The 19,560-nt window shown below is 41.1% G+C and overlaps 2 protein-coding genes across 3 annotated transcripts; both read right to left on the bottom strand.

Annotated features, from left to right (window-relative positions):
• Positions 1 to 154: 154 nt before the first annotated feature.
• cops7a (COP9 constitutive photomorphogenic homolog subunit 7A) lies at positions 155 to 10,870 on the bottom strand. 2 transcript variants are annotated; one of them, XM_085801619.1, is made up of 8 exons: positions 10,799 to 10,870; positions 6,942 to 7,064; positions 5,052 to 5,127; positions 4,170 to 4,258; positions 3,156 to 3,358; positions 2,916 to 3,021; positions 2,078 to 2,256; positions 155 to 731 (listed from the first exon to the last, which is right to left on the bottom strand). In XM_085801619.1, exons 2-7 carry the CDS (start codon positions 7,062 to 7,064, stop codon positions 2,083 to 2,085), a joined length of 771 nt encoding a protein of 256 aa, XP_085657745.1. In that variant the 5' UTR covers positions 10,799 to 10,870; the 3' UTR covers positions 155 to 731; positions 2,078 to 2,082. The 2 variants fall into 2 exon arrangements, with proteins under 2 accessions (XP_085657745.1, XP_085657744.1); XM_085801618.1 differs by having other exon boundaries at positions 2,087 to 2,256.
• A 1,405-nt stretch (positions 10,871 to 12,275) lies between these two features.
• LOC146971960 (CD209 antigen-like protein C) lies at positions 12,276 to 19,132 on the bottom strand. Its single transcript, XM_085801607.1, has 6 exons — positions 18,707 to 19,132; positions 17,149 to 17,259; positions 14,237 to 14,368; positions 13,981 to 14,132; positions 12,896 to 13,017; positions 12,276 to 12,548 (listed from the first exon to the last, which is right to left on the bottom strand). Exons 1-6 carry the CDS (start codon positions 18,795 to 18,797, stop codon positions 12,386 to 12,388), a joined length of 771 nt encoding a protein of 256 aa, XP_085657733.1. The 5' UTR covers positions 18,798 to 19,132; the 3' UTR covers positions 12,276 to 12,385.
• Positions 19,133 to 19,560: the final 428 nt, after the last annotated feature.

Below are 19,560 nucleotides of genomic sequence, written 5' to 3'. Positions count from 1 at the left end.
AGTCTCTTTGGGGACTTGCCCTAATTAATGTCTTGACCTCCTAACGGGTAGCCCCCTTTCTGTGAGTTAACATTTAGCAGTGCACCCTCCAGAGATGCACTTTGAAGTGCATTTATTAAAAGGAGTGACAGTGACATTAATGAGACAGTCAGGATAAGTACAGGGCTTTGTTTTATTTCCCAACAATTTATATTCTTATTTTTACACATCCCAACTCAGCAGAGAGAAGAAAATACAAAGCAACAAAAGAATTAACCTAAACCAAAAAGAACATTTTATTCCAAACCAATAGAGATGCACACACATACGCTTCAAATACACTGATCCTGTTTCTGGTCAAAGGCAACTGACTCCTGCTGCAGACTGCTCTGTATTCATGTGTTACAAGTGCTGTGTGTGTGTGTGTGTGTGTGTTTGTGTGTGTGTATACACTTAAAAGTCCGCCTGATAGGCTATTAACAACTGCAAGAGTGGATGTCGCACCTGTCATATCCATCAGCCAGTGTGTGTTTCTGAATCCGTCAAGGTTGAGATTAGGTGTCAAGAAAAATTCCCATGAAGCGTCCTGGTTTTTAAGTGGTGTCCGTGAGCATCGGTCACATTGTCTGATGTATCCATTTGTCTGTTAACGTGTCCACGTGTCCATTCATCAGTGAGAGTGTCCATCAGCGCAGCTGTCTATCTCTTGTCCTCAGTTAGACTTGGACCAGATTTTCCCGCTGCCGCGCAGCCTGAGTGGTAAACAATGAAAAAAAATATTGAATTTGTGTCTTGTTTATCAAAGGCATTAAGTGGTTTGCTTGTTTACTTTTCAACTTTAAATACAGATGGTGCACTGAACCCGCACACTGCTCCTAACCCGGCTGCTACAGAGCTTTTGTGTTCAAAGGTCTAATGACTTGTACTGCTGCATTAAAATTGATCTCGGCGGATTTTCCATTTCTTCAAATTAAAAAGAATTTTTGAAAAGAACCAATTTCTAATAATAACCGCGGCACTATCAGTACCATCCTTTAAATAGCTTTATAAAGAAATGGTGTCAAAACTCATTTTAATTCGAGGATTGAGGTTAAGCTATCATTAATTTGGATTTCAAAACATTAAGTGGATCTTCATTTGAATGAAGTGCAGTGCTGAGTGATGAAAATTACAGGGCTCTATGCTTCATCAAAATGTGACAGGCAGCCAGAAAATAATCACTGCTTTCTGTTCAGCGGCAACAACATAAACAGCAGACGAGCAAAGCATCTCGTCTGATCACTGGAGGGGGAAATGGTTCTTTCAGGAGGAGAGGCACGCGGGGCATTTGTATATCCAGTGACATTTTACAATCCAGGACAGATGTGAAATTAGCCATCGGTAATTGGGCCGGATGGAAACAGAACAGAGAGAGAGTCCCTGATAGCAGGGTTAGAGTACTGCTGCAAAACACTGATGTACATCTGATAATAAAGCTACTTCATGCAGACACACACACGAACAGACCACTTACATCGGCAGCTGGCTTTTTAATGTTTATTGAAAAAAAATGGAAACATAGCAGTGGTTCTCTGCTGAATTAACTTTGCGCTCTACAAGAACATTGGACTAATGGCTTTAATTTAGTGTTTGAAGTACAGTCTTTATAGCACTGTGGTTATAACTAGGTAAATTTGTATTTATAAAAGCACCTCTCAAAAACCACAGTTACAAAGTGCTTTACAGAACAAAAGAAGCAGCAATAAAAGAAACTTAATGGAAAGAACCTCCACATGCAGCTCTTTGTTCCAGTTGTAGGAATAAATAGCATTTTTTGCCTGAGAAAACTTCAACACAAACCTGATTTAAGAGCACACCAACAAGCCTGAATAAAACATAATTTTAGAAAATTATTCTACATGGCCAAACATATTTTCAATTTGTGAAACGTTTGCTCTTGCTTTAAAAAAAAAAAAGAGGACACAATTTCTATGCAAACTCTTGCTGCTCACTTTTACATACAAAAGCTATAACATCAAAGCCACTGTCAGTGCTGCAGTCAGTGTTTGGATGCATGTAGCCATTACGCTTTGCCACAGTGAATACAGAAGGTAATCACACTACTCACCCTTTCACCTTTGAGCTTTTTTTGCCTGGTTGCCGAGGTTCCTGAGAAGAGGCAGGGTCTCGCGGCTCGGCAGGTTGGTCTGCGTCCTGATTGGAGGCGGCTCCAGCTGGGGCGGGGCCTGACGATGGAGATGCGGCGCTGGCCTTTAACGTTTTCTGTAGGTTTGAAACCTGAGGGAAAAGTGAAGGGATTGAAAATTAAAGGTTAAGCAAGAGAAGAAGTTAAAAGATGGATTCATATCACGATCGTTCAATTCCGCCTCAAAGTCAACTGCCCGTATGAACGATGTCATGTTTTTTCCAGCTGTGCATTCTGCTCAAAACAGGAACAAAATCCAGTCCATGAGTTGTTAAAATAAAGTGTGTATTTCCTAAGGTTAAAGTTCTTTTAATGAAAAAATACCTGTGTGATTTTTTACAGAGTTTCCTTACCAAGCTCAAGGACGGTCACACAAAGAAGGGATTAAGGAGTAAGAAGAATGTAACCTTGGAAGATACACACTTGATTCATCCTTGTTATTAGAGCAGGCAAAAGCCTATTTTCAATGCTCACATGAGTCTCCAGCTGAAGACCAACTGAGAGGCTGTGAATCTCTCCTTTTAAGTGAGGGATATGGACATGCTGCTGAGCGAGTTTACACTCAAACAGGATGCAAAAAAAAAAAAAAGAGAAGGAAATATGCATTCAGGAGGAAACTAAAATACCACCAGTGGCTGGAAGCGTAACAACTGAGATGGAGAGAGTCACATTTACTGGATTTTCTGGGGGGCGCTGGGGGATGAGGGAGTGAGAGAGGACTCTTGGCTGATGGGATGAGGGATGGACTAACCTCTGTTTCCACTTGGACTTTGACCTTGAGCTGGCTCTCTCGATATTGGTTGGCCCTCGAGACCTGCTCCTCGATACCACACAACACGGCCTCACACCCTGTACACCTGCGAGAGAGTGAGAGAGTGAGCAGAGAGAGGAGACGGAGACGCGGAGGGAGGCGAAGTGGGAGTTAGGAACACACACGTAATTGAGACATAAATCTGAAGTGTGTGCACGGAGGCACAGCGAACACACTGACCACTCCTGCAGCGTGTTGACGATGTTGGGGAGCTCGTTGGGGCCCAGGTCACGGCCCACGCTGCAGTCCACCTCCACCTGCTGGTTCCTCTGGTCCAGTTTGCCTTGGATGATGTCACAGTAAACAGCCTCGATCAGCAGGTCCTCCAACTCCCGCACATTCTTCAGCTCCAGCTGCTGCAGGAGGAGCGAGTACGGCAGGCACTGAGGGAGTCAAAATAAATAAATAAATACTCTCACACTCTCTTCTTTTTTAAACCAAACTAAACAGGCAGAGAATTTAATTACACTTAAAAGATTTAATGGGAAACGACAAATAAAATGTTACAGTCAGATTGCTTATTTGTCCAAATGTCACTGCCAGAGGAGGATGAGAGGAAAGTTTGGACTTTAACAATCCCTCACTGGGCAATTAGAGAGTTCAAGTCTACATGCAGTGACATATTGCAGAGAAAAACAGGGGGCAGGAGCGAAAGAAGTAATGGTAATGGAAAGTGAGATTACGTTAAAGCAAAAGGAAAGCACAGCGATGGTGAGGGTAATGAATCAATTATTTATCAGGAGCAGAGAAAGAAAAGGGCACAAGAAGAGGTGCAGCATGGTTGGAAGGTGCAAATGAGAGATGCCTTAAAAAAGAACATTTAATACTTTATGCAGATGGAGGGAGGGGTAAGGCATCTGAAATAGCATGAGCAGTAGTAGTGGCGCTGGCATATTTTTAAGGCTTGTCTGATGCTTTTGATCTAATTTAGCAGATATTAATACAGCAACAAGCTCAGATAAACTTTTAAAAACATGGGCTATGCGTCTGAATGAAACAGTAATGACATATTTAAAAGCAGAATTGTGGATACATCATTAACATCTTGCTGCATGACGCCTACAGCGATATATGACAGCAGCAGCAGGAGTTAGGTTTGTTTGATACATTTGAGACAAATACAACATTGTGGCTCATTTGCATTTTTCTGTAACAAAATACATTTTACAAAAAGTGGACGAGAAAAGAACAAACCTTGAGGTTGGAAGCCAAGCTGATGATTGACAGGTGGCGGAGTTTGTTTCTCTGAGCAGGGGTCAGCTCTGGAAGAGAGGCTGCTCTCTCTACAGCAGCAAACAAGAACAGAGAATAAAACACAAACACACAATGGGAGGGGGGATGTATATAAATATATATATACATATACACACACACCAGGGCAGTGTGTAAGAGTCATTTTGCTGAGGGTCAAACAGTCACACATAACGGAGGCACAGCTTCACACAGAGACGGTGCAGGTGAGTGTAGAGCTGTTTAAGCAGTCAGAGAACAAAGTCGAGCAGAAGTTGGTCTCCAGCGACTGTGTCTCCTGCTGCCTTGCTCCCTTGATGACAGGATTCACCCCCCCACCCCACCCCCCCTCTAAGTCTCCAGCTCTGACAGCTCCTCTAAGGGCTCCACTACACAGCTCTGTGAAAGTAAATGTGCTCCCCCGTTGGTGTGACTCGAAAGGGAAGGGAACAATAAAAGTAGGCTAGATTCTTTTTCCAGGCTATTGGTTGATATTCAGCATAAAATTAGACATAATTAACATTCCACTTCTTGTTGAAAGCTTTCCCAACACGCTACACAGACCGCAAATTAAGTCAGACAAGACGAGTTTATTGTCCATTTGTGCCAGCGCTGCCGCAACAAAAACCATCAGCAGCCAATTGTAACGCCGGGCGAAAAGTTGCCCCGGCAGATAAAAGTACCCCAGCTATTTTGTCTGCGTGTAACCTGCCTGCAGTGTCTCAGGTGAGGGTGTTTAAATCCTCCGTGTCAAGGTACCTGCCTTGTAGCGAAGAAATACGGCTCATAATAAAAGAGTCGCCGGCTGCCCTATTACTTATTTACATTGTGCTGCCACTGCAATACCTTTGTAGTCGCAGTAGGTTCCATAGGCAAAGAGGTTCAGGAGCTGGTACACCGGTGCATGAGGGCCGTTCTCCAGCTGTGGTTCAGTGGGAAGAGAGAGACAGAGGGAGAAAATGATGTGGCAGAACACAGAAGTAATGAGACTCTACACAAGAACTGTGCGACTGCTTTTTATCTATGCACACTGAACAGGTCTGAGCAGAGGTCTTGCTGAGAAAAGGAGAGGGAGAGGGAGAGGGAGAGAGGGAGAGAGGGAGAGAGAGAGAGGGGCCATATGGAGACCTGGCTGCTTATATTCACACATATTTGGATTCATCTGAGGTGGTTTATATTTACACCCAGCAGCATAATGTGTGCACAGTGTTCCTTTGTGATGGGACTTCAGACGTCTGTTCGTTAATCTAATAATATTAGTGGAAAACTTGTCTCCTAATGGACGCCTTGAATCAGCTGATGTCGTGTTTTTTGTTTTTTTTGTCATTAAATTCCACAAGGCTTGAGACTGATGAAGCTGCTCTACTGTAACTATCGCACTTCTGTCTCCGACTCTCTCACCTGTTACAATAAACACCTGCGGGGGGAGAAGCTACGAGAGATAAGCCGCTGCAGTTTTTCAATTTAGCAGACTACTAAGACTAAAGATGTACACGAGCTCAGCGGCAGTTCATCTGATTTCTATGCGTGCACGTGTCTGGGAAGCACTGATTGGCAAAAGATAATGTTCCCTGCTGCTGCACCACATATGTTTGAAAGGGAGACGCTTTTAGAAATGCAAGTAGTTATTCATCGTGCGAAAGGAAGGCGGAGTGTGTGTGTGGAAATATTATAAATAGCCAATGCTATCAGCTCAGGATCAGTAATAGAACGAGTTATGAAAATTAATGTGGAAGATTTCTGATAAAACTTCTAAACTCCGTTAACTAGATTTATTGTTGTGAACAGATAAAAATAACAGACCTACTTAATAAGTATTGCTGGTTGCTTCAGTCATATTTCTCTGCACTGACCTGCTATGAACCATTAAAAGTTGGAAACATACATATTCAAGCAGGAAACCACTAAGGGGAATGGATGGTTGAAGCTTTGTGTTACATTAACAGACTGTTGCACTGTTGTCCTTTCATCTGTGGTAACTTTGGTATGCATCTTTATAATTTGGTGCAATATTATCGAGCTCAGTTACTGAAGTATTAAATTGTTTTAACCATGACGACATCTCCTCACATCCTCTCTCCATCTGCCGCTCTACCTTTTCTCTCTGATTCTGTGAATCCAAGAAAACTTGTCCTGCAAGACTTAATGCCAGGCAATAAACTTCAGATGCAATGCACCCGTGCCACTTCTCAGCCGGTCTGGTCCTTGTAATTAACGACATACGCAATTTAGGTGTTTAAAGGAGACACAAAGCTTCAGTAAATACTCCCATCCTTCTTTCCAGATTGAATCGATGGGGCTGCACAACCACTCTCTACTGTAACAGCAGCATTTCACTCCCAAAATAGGGTGTTAACTACGTATTTCCTTGCGCATTTCACATCCAACATGTGTAATATGTCGGAAATGTATGTTTGAAAAGTGACAGCAGCATCAACGTCCAGGAATTCTATACATAGATGCGCTAATTGGGAGGTGAGTTGCGACTGTGATTACGCCATTGGTGCACATGTACACAGACTTTCACAAGAGTCGATGATAACAATGCTCGTGGTCCAATTAACCTTCTGAGTGTGGTTTGGTTAATCAGACTCTCTGTGCGCATTGAACACATTAACACTTGTGAGATTGCCCTGTCTGTCTGCGATTAAGATGGATTTTTGTGCCAGGTTTGAAAAGGTCTGAAAAGACAAGAGAGTGAGATGGATGAGGAAGATAAAGTGTGAGAGTGTTTACCTCTCTGACATTAGGCAGCTCCAGGATGTCAGAGAAGACGTAGAGGCCCGGGGTTTCCAGCAGAGAGCTGACAGCCTGGGCCAGTGCTGGGCCGGACAGAGACAGGAGCTGCTCCACCTCCATCTGACGCCGGGTGACACAGGTAACAGAGACACAGTTAGCAAGTTAGGCTGCGGGGACTAAACACAGACACAAATACTGTGAGAGCAGCAGCAGAAAATACAAGTATGCTACAAATAAAATCAAGGCAATCGCATCTCGGTTGTAACCTTGGCTTTCGCTTTATTACTGTGTTGTAAAAGTGGCCATCCACAGACAGTCACCGTGTCATAATCTTCCATAAATACTCGAGCGACAATCACAGCGCTCTGAACAAGGACACAGCATCTAGAGATCACACCATGCCTTTTGAAACACCGGGCAAAACACTCGTGGCCTGTTGAAAAGACATCACTGTGACTGAACAATATTCCCTCCTCATTTAACGTCTAACAGCAGAGTACTCTTGACCGAAGCACTTGACAACACCCACAGATTACCTGGAGAGCTGCTCAAGGAGTGGATAGCACCAATGCGGGCAACAAGTCTAATGGATGTGAAGCAGACCGTGTACATTCATCAAAAAACATTTTCTGTGTCGACACATGAACCAACCACCAGGATAATTAGTGTAGCAGTAGTGACACAGACGGACACACACGCACATCCACAAAGAAGCTGTTCTCTGATGTAAACATCTCATGTACATAGTCCAAAAACAATATTAAAAAAAAGCAGATCTGGATGTCAGTGTGAGTCTAATTGTGTGTTCCTCCCAACTGACAACTCAATGTGAGGAGATGTCCTGTTGACTTTGATGGGATATTTTAAGATTTTAATCCCAGCAGACACATTCTAGGGCACGAGGGAAGTTAAATCTTACAGATGCATGAAAAAAAGATTGCAGTTGCATCAGATCTGTTTCATTACCCGAGGCCATTTCCTAAAATTAATGCAACTCAGTCTGCTGTGCTAAAGAGTACAGTCTGACTGTTTCTTCCTGTTCTCAGCCGGTGCCGATGTATTGTGTGGTCCTACATCTGATGAGATTTTGAATGAAGCGCTGTGCACACCTTGCATATGTTCCCCCACTGGACCGCCCTCTAGGAGGTCCAAAGAGCACATTCCCAGGTAAGCAGAACAGATGAGCAGCCATGTGTCGCAGCCAAACAAATTAACCTACACTCTGTTTCAGAAACAGTGCATTCGTTTCAGTTCAGGTATTTTTTAAAAGTCAAATTAAGCTCTGGATCCGAGGCTGGATTAGATCCATCTGCATTTTTCTACTGAATTTAAAAGAAGGACAAAACTGGCTGCACTTCAGTGACAGATGGCTGGAGAAATATGTAGACCCAGTCAATACACACTATGCAGCTGTTCGGATACGGTGTACCTCAGTGACCGCTGGGATGCAGAAATAAACACAAGATGTATATATTAACATTAATAAAAAAATTATACTGAAAATAGCCAATAATAATTGAAAGGATCCCAAATGCACAATGGGATGCATAGTTACTTGTTGTGATAAATGTTTTGCCACGCAGTAATGACCATGGATAATGACAGCAGTGTTTGTGCTTGGCCCTCTTCTCAATTCAAGTAGCCTATTATTTTAAATTGTGTATTATGTCAGCTTAATGTCAAGGAGAATCATTGAAATTAAAACCATTCCCTTGTCCCAACGCCTTCTGTTCCCTTACATATGATACAACAAAAACCGCCACTGAAAACATGTTGGGTTTGTTTTGCTACCATCACAGCTTTATTGCTATTTGTAATGTTACAAGGAGCTTTGGATTCAAAATGGAGTTAGAGTCTAACCGGATAAAATGTCATAAAAAAAAAAGGTACAAAGCTACAAGGAGAAAAACAATTTAAAATTGGAGTTGGCAGCTCTAAGCTTCCACTGTTGTATATCATACCCAAAACTCAGTAAAAAGCACTCACTTCAATAGACTCTCAGCTCTATTAAGAAGTGGATGATCCATTTTTTCCATAATCCTCTTCTGCCAAAGGGGACTTTAAATGGCTCTGAAGATCTCTGCAAACCACTTCTACGATTTGAGTTTACTGAAATGATGTGCTGCATGCTGAATATGTTTAATGCTAAATTATGCAGTGTTTGCAGACAAGTACCTGCATGTGAAGTTTTGCTGATGAGCAAGTCAACTACAGACTGATACAACCAGCAGTCTGCAGACAGACAACACAAACTCATGCTGTGCAACCAAACATTGTTTAAACATTAAAATTCTTGTGAAGCTCTCAAGCTGCCAAAAAAAAATAAAAAAAACTCCAAATATGTCAGTCTGAACTTTGGGGAATTGAATAGAAAATGATGCACAATGAAACTAGAATATTTCCAGTGGATGAAATGATGAAGCCCTAAAAGCACTGATTGATCGAAAACTTCAGTCACTACATATAACTTCAGTACATAGTACAGAATATACTTGTCAAACAGTGAGGGGTAATAGATAATGAATGATATCTGTAAAGCTGGTTCAGGGAACTAAATGGGTAAACTGTGTGTTTTGTTGTAACTGCATGTGGGTATTAGGTATTTCAATGCCCTGAAAAAGTGGTTAAAAGCGTTTTATTATTATTATTAAAGTAATTTAAAGATATCAGCGGTTTTTTAAAAGTATTGCAACAAAGATTTCGTTATTATATTAAAATATTCACAAGCATTAAGAAATGAATGATACTGGGACAATCATTTTCACAAACGTCACTCTGCCTTTTTAATTACTTGATTAATCAATAAGTCCATAAATAGTCAGTATCCATAGAGTCGAAATTGTCTTAACAAATTCCCTGTTGTTTTAATTGCTTGTTTAGTCCAACAGTGTAAAACCCTAGTTAATTCAATTGAAATGCTCTAAAGCGGACAAAAGCTGCAGCTGCTCAGGAAATGTTTGCCAGCACAGCCTTACTAATTATTCAGACTTTAAATCAATAACCATATTGTTGTTGATTAGCCTAACTTCTCGACTGCACAAGGTAAGTCAACTCAATTTATTTAAGCATTAATTAATGCTACGCTGTCGGTTTCCCAAAGATGTAATGGCCTGGATTACAAACCAGCAGTCTGCAGCACTACATTACAAAATCCTGTTTAAGAAAAGAGAACATACAGAATACACCGAAAACTATACAGAAATTCAAACAAGAAGGGACTTTCACTTTACATAATCAGTCGCAGTCTCAACAGAACAGAAGGGGACTTGTATGTAGTAGCCTAAATAATAACACTGTCAGGTTGATCCTCCATAATTATATAAGTCACCATTAAATAGATCAGATAAAAGAAATATTCAACCACAGTCAGAAGTGGTGTTTCAATACACTCCATTGGCGATATGGGGTCCTGAAATCGTGATCAAGAAATTAGAGAAATTCAGCTCCCTCCTGCAGAGCTGTGTAACCTGTATTAGCCTGTTAGCTACTTTGCTAAATGACCCGGCTAATAGTAAAACTAAGGACTGACAGCATGCTTTGATGCAACAGACAGACAAAGTACTAAGCGTACAAAACACGTATATGCTTTAGATAAATATTGTCTTTACAGTAACAATCCTCATTAACGTGTTTGTTGTTTATTATTGAAGCTCCATGTGTCATGCTAGCTCGGTTGCTAACGCTTAGCCAACCGCCAGGCTTCACATCACCGTTGGTGCTGGGCCTCAGTTCAATAAAAACCGACCTGCTGGTTTATGCCACAACATTACGCCAAATAAATGAACGGGGAGGTAGATAAAAATCTTCAGTGTTAGCACAAAGTGTAAAATAAGGCTGTGTAGGTTCAAATTTACCTTGTTATGTTGGTTTCTAGCAGGTAGCCTCCCTCTCGATTGTTCAGCTCACGTCAGCTCACGTATGACAACAAAGCAGCGTAACCTCTGATTGGCCGGTAAAGGGAAGGGGGCGGGACAAGTGGAGCCGTCAATCAGCATCTGTATCCTAGGATCAGAGCGGATCAGGGAGAACAGCGTCATCTAGTGTTGACGAGGTATACTCCACTCAATGACAGATCAATAATCTGTGATTGGCCTATATAAACTCATAAACTGACACTTGAGCAAAATTCCAGTTTTTTTTTTTCTTCCTTTGGTTTCTAAAGACCCCACAAACAACTGCCGAATAAGGCTGGCTGTACTTACATGCCTGCACTAAAACCTTGAGTCATGACTCCAATGGATCTCACTTCCTTTAAATTAATCCCAGCCAAGAACACCTTCTAAAAGGGCATCATCTATTAATAATGTAATTAGCCATAAACAACAGCTAAAGGTTAATGGATATTTTACCAATGCATCACTGATGAGTTATTAACAATTAATAAGAACCCCATTGGCTTGCAAACTTGTTGGAAATCCTCCTCAACGCTTTGATCGCTCCAATCGACTGTTGGGTTACAAGCTATATGGATCAAAACCCATTTATAAACTATGATTATAACTTTTACAACTGCAGACTTACAATGATAGGCTACCATTTTTTAACCAATACAGAGTTCGACCAGTTGTCATGTGCAAAAACATGAGACAGTAGCCTACATTAATTAATAAAGAAGCATCAGCCATTACAAAAGTCAGTAGCTTACAAAGCCCTTGGCGTTTTATTAGTAAATGGCTCCCATTCTTCTGCAAGATTGTCAGATGCAGTTACATCAGTGCACAGAAGTGTGAATGTCAAATAGCATAGCCTACTGTATATCAAAAGGTAGCCTGTATAACAAAGATCATTTCATTGACATTTATTTCACATGTTTGGTCTCACAAGTCTGGAATATTGCAAATAAGCAACATAGATAATCTTAAAGGGAAAACAACCGAACTAAAATAAAATCTACAGTGTTATTTATAGTTATCTGCAGTGAAAAGACAAATGTAAAACAAAAGACTTCTTCCTGGTGGGTTAGAACTGTAATCTGTCAAGTCTCTATAAAATCATATACTGGCACCCTTGTCTAAAATGCCTGTGCGTTCTGGTTTTTCCTTTTGAATTTATTTTAAAACAAAAAGCAATCGCGCTATTGTGACAAGCCATGCTTATCTCCCTCAAGTACAACATCAGACCTCTATCTGCTGATTTCCAGCTACTATAACTTCAAGAAAAGACAAAAATGACAACAACAAAAAACACACACACACACACACACACACACACACACACACACACACACACACACACACACACACACACACACACACACACACACACACACACACACACACACACACACATTTGGGGGATGTCACAAAAAAGTAATTTTTTGGTCTGTAAACATGAGTTTCGTTTTCTGTAATCCCAAATATGTAACCATTACTTTGAGGGTTTTTCTTTCACAACTCTGAAGTTTCCAGATTTTCTACTAGTATTGTCAGTTGCGCGAGGATTCAGTCAAGTTGAATGGCATCCATCTGGCAGATTCGTTTATAAATGTGATCACAAGGGACATCAAACCATGTCCTGGAGTGGCTGTCCAAGGTGGCACAGTCCTCTCCATGTTCCCCTCCTGACTGGTGGTTATCTGGCTCTGAGTTCTGCTGATCCCAATATCTGTGATAGAGGGAGAGAGCAGGAGAGTGAGATAGAGCTATAAATAACAGATGTGAACATCTCTGACAAATGTGAAAAACAAGCTCGCCAAACAATTTGTTGATGATGAAATGTTTGAACTCCAATTTATCTGGGGGTTTGAGGTGAGGTGTGTGCCTGACTTTTTTTCTTCTTTTTTTACACATTTTGATGTTGTGAATGTTGTGATTTGTAATTTTCATAGTTGTAAGCCTGGTAAAACAGGCTCTTCTCCTTGGACAGTTTATTCAAATTAACAGAAATATAGCAACTTGGCTGTATGCATTAGTTATTAGAAATAGATAGGCTACTAAAAATTTAATTATTACTTGTGCTGTAGTGTTGTGTTGTCCACCCATCTCCAGTCTCCTTCATTCTCTATATCAGACAGGCCGATCCAGTAGTGGTAATCAAATCCACCGATTCTCTTGGCTTCTTTTTCCAGAGCATCCTATAGCATCACACAAACACACTATTGGTTTGTATCTTAATGCAGTCTCTATTAAATCACACACACTTTGTTATGATTGTGTTGTTGTTATATACTGCAGAGGATCTCCAGAAGCATTGGTAAACCAAACCCACATCGTTAGCACGGCCCAGCAGGTGTTACCAACAACATAAACAATGCTTCTATTGTTCAAATCCAATGTCCCAGTAAGCCTTCACAGTGTCACAGTGAGCCAGCACAAACAATACCAGGACCCCGAAAACTGAAGCAGCTAAATGTAACTGAGCCATAATTCATGTCATTATTTATCCCTGTGCTTCTCCTCCTCCGACATGTCAATTTGTTTTGAGTGAAAAAAGGGGCCCATTGCTTGACTGAACTCCATCTATACAAAGTCAGATAAAGATGTTGTGTTCAGCGTTAGTAATTACTGTAAAATAGTTTCCATCCTAATCTTTACAGTTTTTACTTTTGCACTTTCATTATTGACTAGATTGTTTTGGAAATCAAAAACAAACCAATGATAACTGGATTCCATAAAGCTGCTTCATTTTCAGGTTCCTGTTATTGAGCATGTTGACTCACAGTCACGGCTTACTGGAATAGTTCAATAGAAAAGAGCCATTAGATTGTAACACCGGCTGCTGTGCTAATGGCACTAACTTCTAATCTTAAAATAATGCCTGTGCAGAAGTAGACCAGACAGAGTGACCTTGCCTTGCAAAAGTGTCTGTATGTGCCCATTTACACACACACACACCTACACACACACACACACACACACAGAGTTTTCTTGTCTTGTTGACAGCACACAGTAACCGACCCAATTAAGGCGAATGAGGAACACCTGTGCCGGTCAGCAGGGTGCTCACTTCTGTCTATGAAGTCTCTTGATAAGTTGTGTCCACTTCAGCCCCATCCACACACACACATTAGCACACACACACACATTAGCACACGCACATGCTGTTCCATGGTGTGCAGTATGGTGAGGTGGCCACCCGTCTCTCCACAGCTGTCCCTGCTCTTCAACCAGTCCAGCTTGTCATTGCTGAAGTAGTAACACTGATCCCCGACAAGCAGCCATTCTTCAGGACACTCGCTGCACTGCTTAACTGTTAATGAGAGAGAGCGAGCAAGATAAAAGGGTGAGGGGAACATTAAATGAAAGGCAGGAGGAAGTGCAGAACATGTACATGTTTGATCTACATCCTGCCACCTGTCTTTGAACAGCTCTGCCCCAGGGCGGTGTAGTCTTTACACAGCTGGGTGTAACGTGTCTGCACCGATTTCAGTTTCTGACCCGCTGATGACGAGTCCACAGAGGCACCTGGCTCTGGCCTGTAAAACACTGAGAAATAGACAGGTAGGTAGGTAGGTAGGTAGGTATAGGTAGGTAGGTAGGTAGGTAGGTAGGTAGGTAGGTAGGTATAGGTAGATATAGGTAGGTAGGTAGGTAGGTAGGTATAGGTAGATATAGGTAGGTAGGTAGGTAGGTAGGTAGGTAGGTAGGTAGGTAGGTATAGGTAGGTAGGTAGGTAGGTAGGTAGGTAGGTAGGTAGGTAGGTAGGTAGGTAGGTAGGTAGGTAGGTAGGTAGGTATAGGTAGGTAGGTAGGTAGGTAGGTAGGTAGGTATAGGTAGATATAGGTAGGTAGGTAGGTAGGTAGGTATAGGTAGATATAGGTAGGTAGGTAGGTAGGTAGGTAGGTAGGTAGGTAGGTAGGTATAGGTAGGTAGGTAGGTAGGTAGGTAGGTAGGTAGGTAGGTAGGTAGGTAGGTAGGTAGGTAGGTATAGGTAGATATAGGTAGGTAGGTAGGCAGGTAGGTAGGTAGGTTAGGTAGGTAGGTAGGTAGGTAGGTAGGTATAGGTAGATATAGGTAGGTAGGTAGGTAGGTAGGTATAGGTAGATATAGGTAGGTAGGTAGGTAGGTAGGTAGGTAGGTAGGTAGGTAGGTAGGTATAGGTAGGTAGGTAGGTAGGTAGGTAGGTAGGTAGGTAGGTAGGTAGGTAGGTAGGTAGGTATAGGTAGGTAGGTAGGTAGGTAGGTAGGTAGGTAGGTATAGGTAGATATAGGTAGGTAGGTAGGTAGGTAGGTATAGGTAGATATAGGTAGGTAGGTAGGTAGGTAGGTAGGTAGGTAGGTAGGTAGGTAGGTAGGTATAGGTAGGTAGGTAGGTAGGTAGGTAGGTAGGTAGGTAGGTAGGTAGGTAGGTAGGTAGGTAGGTAGGTAGGTAGGTAGGTAGGTAGGTAGATAGGTAGGTACTAGGTAGATAGATAGATAGATAGATAGATAGATAGATAGATAGATAGATAGATAGATAGATAGATAGATAGATAGATAGATAGGTAGGTAGGTACTACTAGGTAAGTAGGTAGCTAGGTAGGTAGGTAGGTAGGTAGGTAGCACCTTCACTACGCAGTACGCACCATTGTGGTCTCCATTGGTTATTACATCTTCAGGGGAGCATGAATTCCTGGGCTAAATTTTATGACAAGCCACAAAATAGTTATTTCCCTGCTCCAGGAAAAGGTCAGGGAATCACCAAAGCCAGCAGGACTCTGCGGATCATAAATGTCTTTACAAAATGTCACGGTGATCCATCCAGCCGTTGTTGAGATATTTCAGTCTGGGCCAAACTGATGTGACACTGCCATCAAATCAAAGCGTGACTAAAAATGACTAAAAAATGTTTCAGACGGTTGTGTTTCCTTGTTTTCTCACCAACTTTTCCCTCTTCAAACATATGCTTGTCCTTTGTACAGTTTGTGAATCTCTGTACGACTTTATTGCTGCTGTTGCTGGAATAATTGAGTTTATATGAGCTCCCCCGCGGCTGTAAGAAATTATCATTTACAACGGGAACTTAGTCTGGTTACACTGCCACATATTTTTCCACATTCGTGTTTTCTTTGTTTATGTTTGCCACCTCTCTTTTGCCCATTAAGACGTTAAACATTTATTCCCATATAAAGGAGACTAATTGTGTGATGTAAATCATAAAAACAGATATTGGCTATATATTTATTAGGCTTTTAGCAAGCAAGACTGGCAATCTGACAACAAACGGACACAAACAACAGCTCAGAGTGAGTGTGAGACTATTACTGCTGAAAAACAGAAAGTCGATCAACTGCCTTTTATTACGTAATTATTTCAGCAAATAATTTACTGTGTTTTAACTTCATTGACTGTAAGCTGATTCACTGTGGTTGCAGAATTACGTCAGAGTTAGTGATTACTGTTGAACTGTTTCTCTAAAATAAACGAGAAACTGTGATTTCCTGGTGAGCAACTGTACAGAGGTCGAATGTGGTTTATACCACAAAGATTTTCACAAAAACCAGCCTGATACACAGCAGGTGTGAAAACCATTTAAAAATCTTGCAAAATGGTAAAATGTGCTGAGTTTTTTTCAACGCAGGGTTTGTGCTTCGTTTCATTCATTCATTTCAGAGCCTACCTGGGTAAATATTGACTGTATATTTATGATACAGCCTATATATTACCTTACCTACAACAGAAACCAGGAGGAACACTTGTGATTTATGGTACTGTTGATAAATGCACTTCTATATACCACATTCATAAAGCAGAACAAAATCGATTGGTGATTTTTTTTCTATCAAGAGTTGTACAATTTGTTGCAGTTAGATGTTGTTTTTTCCTTCTCTTGTTGTAAGACATGCAGGTCATTATTTTCAGACACTAAAATTGCACTCAATAGCTTGTGTGTGTGTGTAGTGTCTTGAAATATATGTGTGTGGTAGGGGTGATTGATCAAGCTCGTATGGCCCCAGTGGTGTTTGTTTGAAATGAGAGTGTCCTCACAAGCACATTAACAGGCTGAGCTGCCAGAGACTCTTGGCCCTGCAGGAAAAATATTTCACAATTATGGACTTTTGTGCTTTTTCTATTACATGACCCTCACTGGACTGGAGAGAGCGCTTTATCTTTTTTATTGCCAATTATAGGTGTCCGAAAGCACACTGAGCTGAAATAAAGAGAGAATAATCAGGCTTGCTGAGGAATAGAGTGAGACATACAGACAGAGAGACAGACAGGGAGATATACACGCTCAGTCCGGAGGGCAGGAAGCACAGGAGGCTGTAAGACAGTGTTTATACTTACAGAGCACAGACAGTACGATGTTGGCGCAGATGGAGGCCAAGAAGCCAATAAGCATCAGGAGAGCTGTCTGACTCCTCAAACACTCAATGCCCCGCTTCCGTCCCAGGGAGCCTGATTAGACACAAAACAGACCGCAGCATGGTAGCTGTCAATTCACTACTTTTAATCCTCTGGTGGAGACTCTGAGTAAGAGGAGATTGCAGAGCTGAACCACTTGACCAGAATTTAGCTTTGTAACATTTACTGTTCCCAAAAGATAAAATGTCTGCTGAAAGTAGTCGAGTGGATTATCTCTGTATGTGTCTCACAGCGTCACATGAACACACAAATGTTAAAATATGCACACATACAAGTACATAATAGTTTACATAATAGCATAGCCTACTGGAAGAAAAATACTGCATTAACACTGCATTAACAGTAATAGTCCCTATAGAAGTAGAAAGGCAAAAGCATTAATCTTCTTAGACATAACTTTACATGCTATTGTAATATTATCATCCCTGATGCACAAATGTGTGAGCAGCAGTTTAATTTTGAGGCTGGTAGAGGTGAAGTCAGTTTAAACTATTTTACATACTGTTGGGCAATTTAATTTGTAACACTGCACCATATTTCATGAAGATAATAATGTGCTTTGTATGTAAAATCGTTATCAGTAACATCTAACCACAGCTTTTATATTCAAATTCAGGTGAATGTACTCCACTAGATTCAGTTTCTACTGAAAATGCAGAATTTCCCCCCTGAGAGACTGTGGAGGACGAACATAAAGTGTTGCAATGAGGTAATACACCGGCTTAAATCAAGATCTTGAACACGGTGCTTAGTTGTCTTCCTCACAGTGGTGTTTATGGTTTCAGATACTTTACCAATACAGCTTGTAAAAATGCTCCATTATAAATAAATGTCAGTGGAAAAATTAGCATTGGCTGAAGACTATGACTAATTACCAAGTATTAGAGTAAAAGCGCTGCTCTGACTGATGTATAATAATGTATAACATCTTTATACTGTTAATAGTGTAACAGTATGGTACTGCTGTAGCTGGAGGTAAAGCTGATGTACATTCAGTTTTATATACAGGGACAGCAGATTAATCTGAAGAGGGGTGAAATGATGGAGACATGAAGGAAAAACTAAACTTATAGTTATTTTTGGGGGATTCTTTCTCTGATCTTTGAATTTTGGTAAGATGTTGAATTACTTGAACATTTTTTGAAATCAAACCATGAAGGAGCTTTAGAGAGAAAAATCACTATTTGGGGAAATGTTATCCAGGACACACTCTGACTTTTGTGCAATGTTGGGAGCCACACAGGAAACCACTGGTTTAATCATTAACAGTGTGTTGTATTTTAAAGGTTTGTCCTGTTATCCACTGTGTAAATAAATTAAAGCTGTCAAATAAACAGCACAACATTTCCCTATAACGCTGTGGAACAGAAATATAAAGAGTGAATACAAGTAGCTCAAAGCTGTACTTGAGTAAATGTACTTAGCTACTTTCCAGCACTGTTTACAGGTGAGCTCTCTACATACACACAAAGTAGGCTACCGTTGCTGTGCTGGAGGATGGGCCTGTTCCCTCCAGGTGTTGGTTCCTCCATGAACTCCTGCAGGCTGGTGTAGTTTTCTCCCTCCTCCATGTCTGCAGTGTCCTTGTTAACTCTCTCACTTTGTCTCTCTTCACACTGCGCCTCCTCTGGTCCCTAAAGGCTTCGGTATCTCCTCTCCCAAGCAGCAATATTTCTCCATGAAATTAAATTTGTCCCTGCTGGTTGATTTATCGAAGCACGTTCCTCTGCCTACAACACCGCTGCAGTGTGAAGCAAATGTGCTCAGAGAAATGCTGTGCTTAAACTATGCAATCCTCCCTTTTTTTCTTCTTTTTTTTGTTAAATGTTTACTGGAAAAGACGAGACTCTGTTAATCGAATCCGGGAGTTTGCTTTTCCCTTTTCTGTGTTTGTTGGCTCTGTGTGGTGGATCTCTGGTTTCACTGTCAACTTGCCATTAATTGCACAACAACCCCAGTAGTTTCTTCACTTTCACTCTGTTTGGAGTGAAGCACTTTTTCTGGAAATGACAGATGTGTGGTAGATGACACAGCATATTATGTGCATGGCAATGTGACTCAGAGCACACACTCTGGAAAAGTTTTTTAAAGAAAAAAAAAAACTCTGCGTACCTTCAACTTTGTGACATTAATTAAAATTGGGGCTGTGACAAGGTTGTGATGGGAAAGCAAGTCAGAGCTGTGTGTGTACTGACTTTTTTCTTTTTCTTTTTTTAGAAAATACTGTATGGCCAAGCTCTGAATCAGCACAGAGATTCAGATGATAAGTTTTTTTGTATGGTGATGTATACACCCACAAATTGTATCTCACTAGTGCCTTCTCAGAGATAAGAA

This window comes from Trachurus japonicus, chromosome 16 (assembly GCF_045865225.1).
Source record: "Trachurus japonicus isolate A0001 chromosome 16, Traja_1.0".
NCBI lineage: Eukaryota > Metazoa > Chordata > Actinopteri > Carangiformes > Carangidae > Trachurus > Trachurus japonicus.
This window is presented reverse-complemented; position numbering and strand designations above follow the sequence as displayed.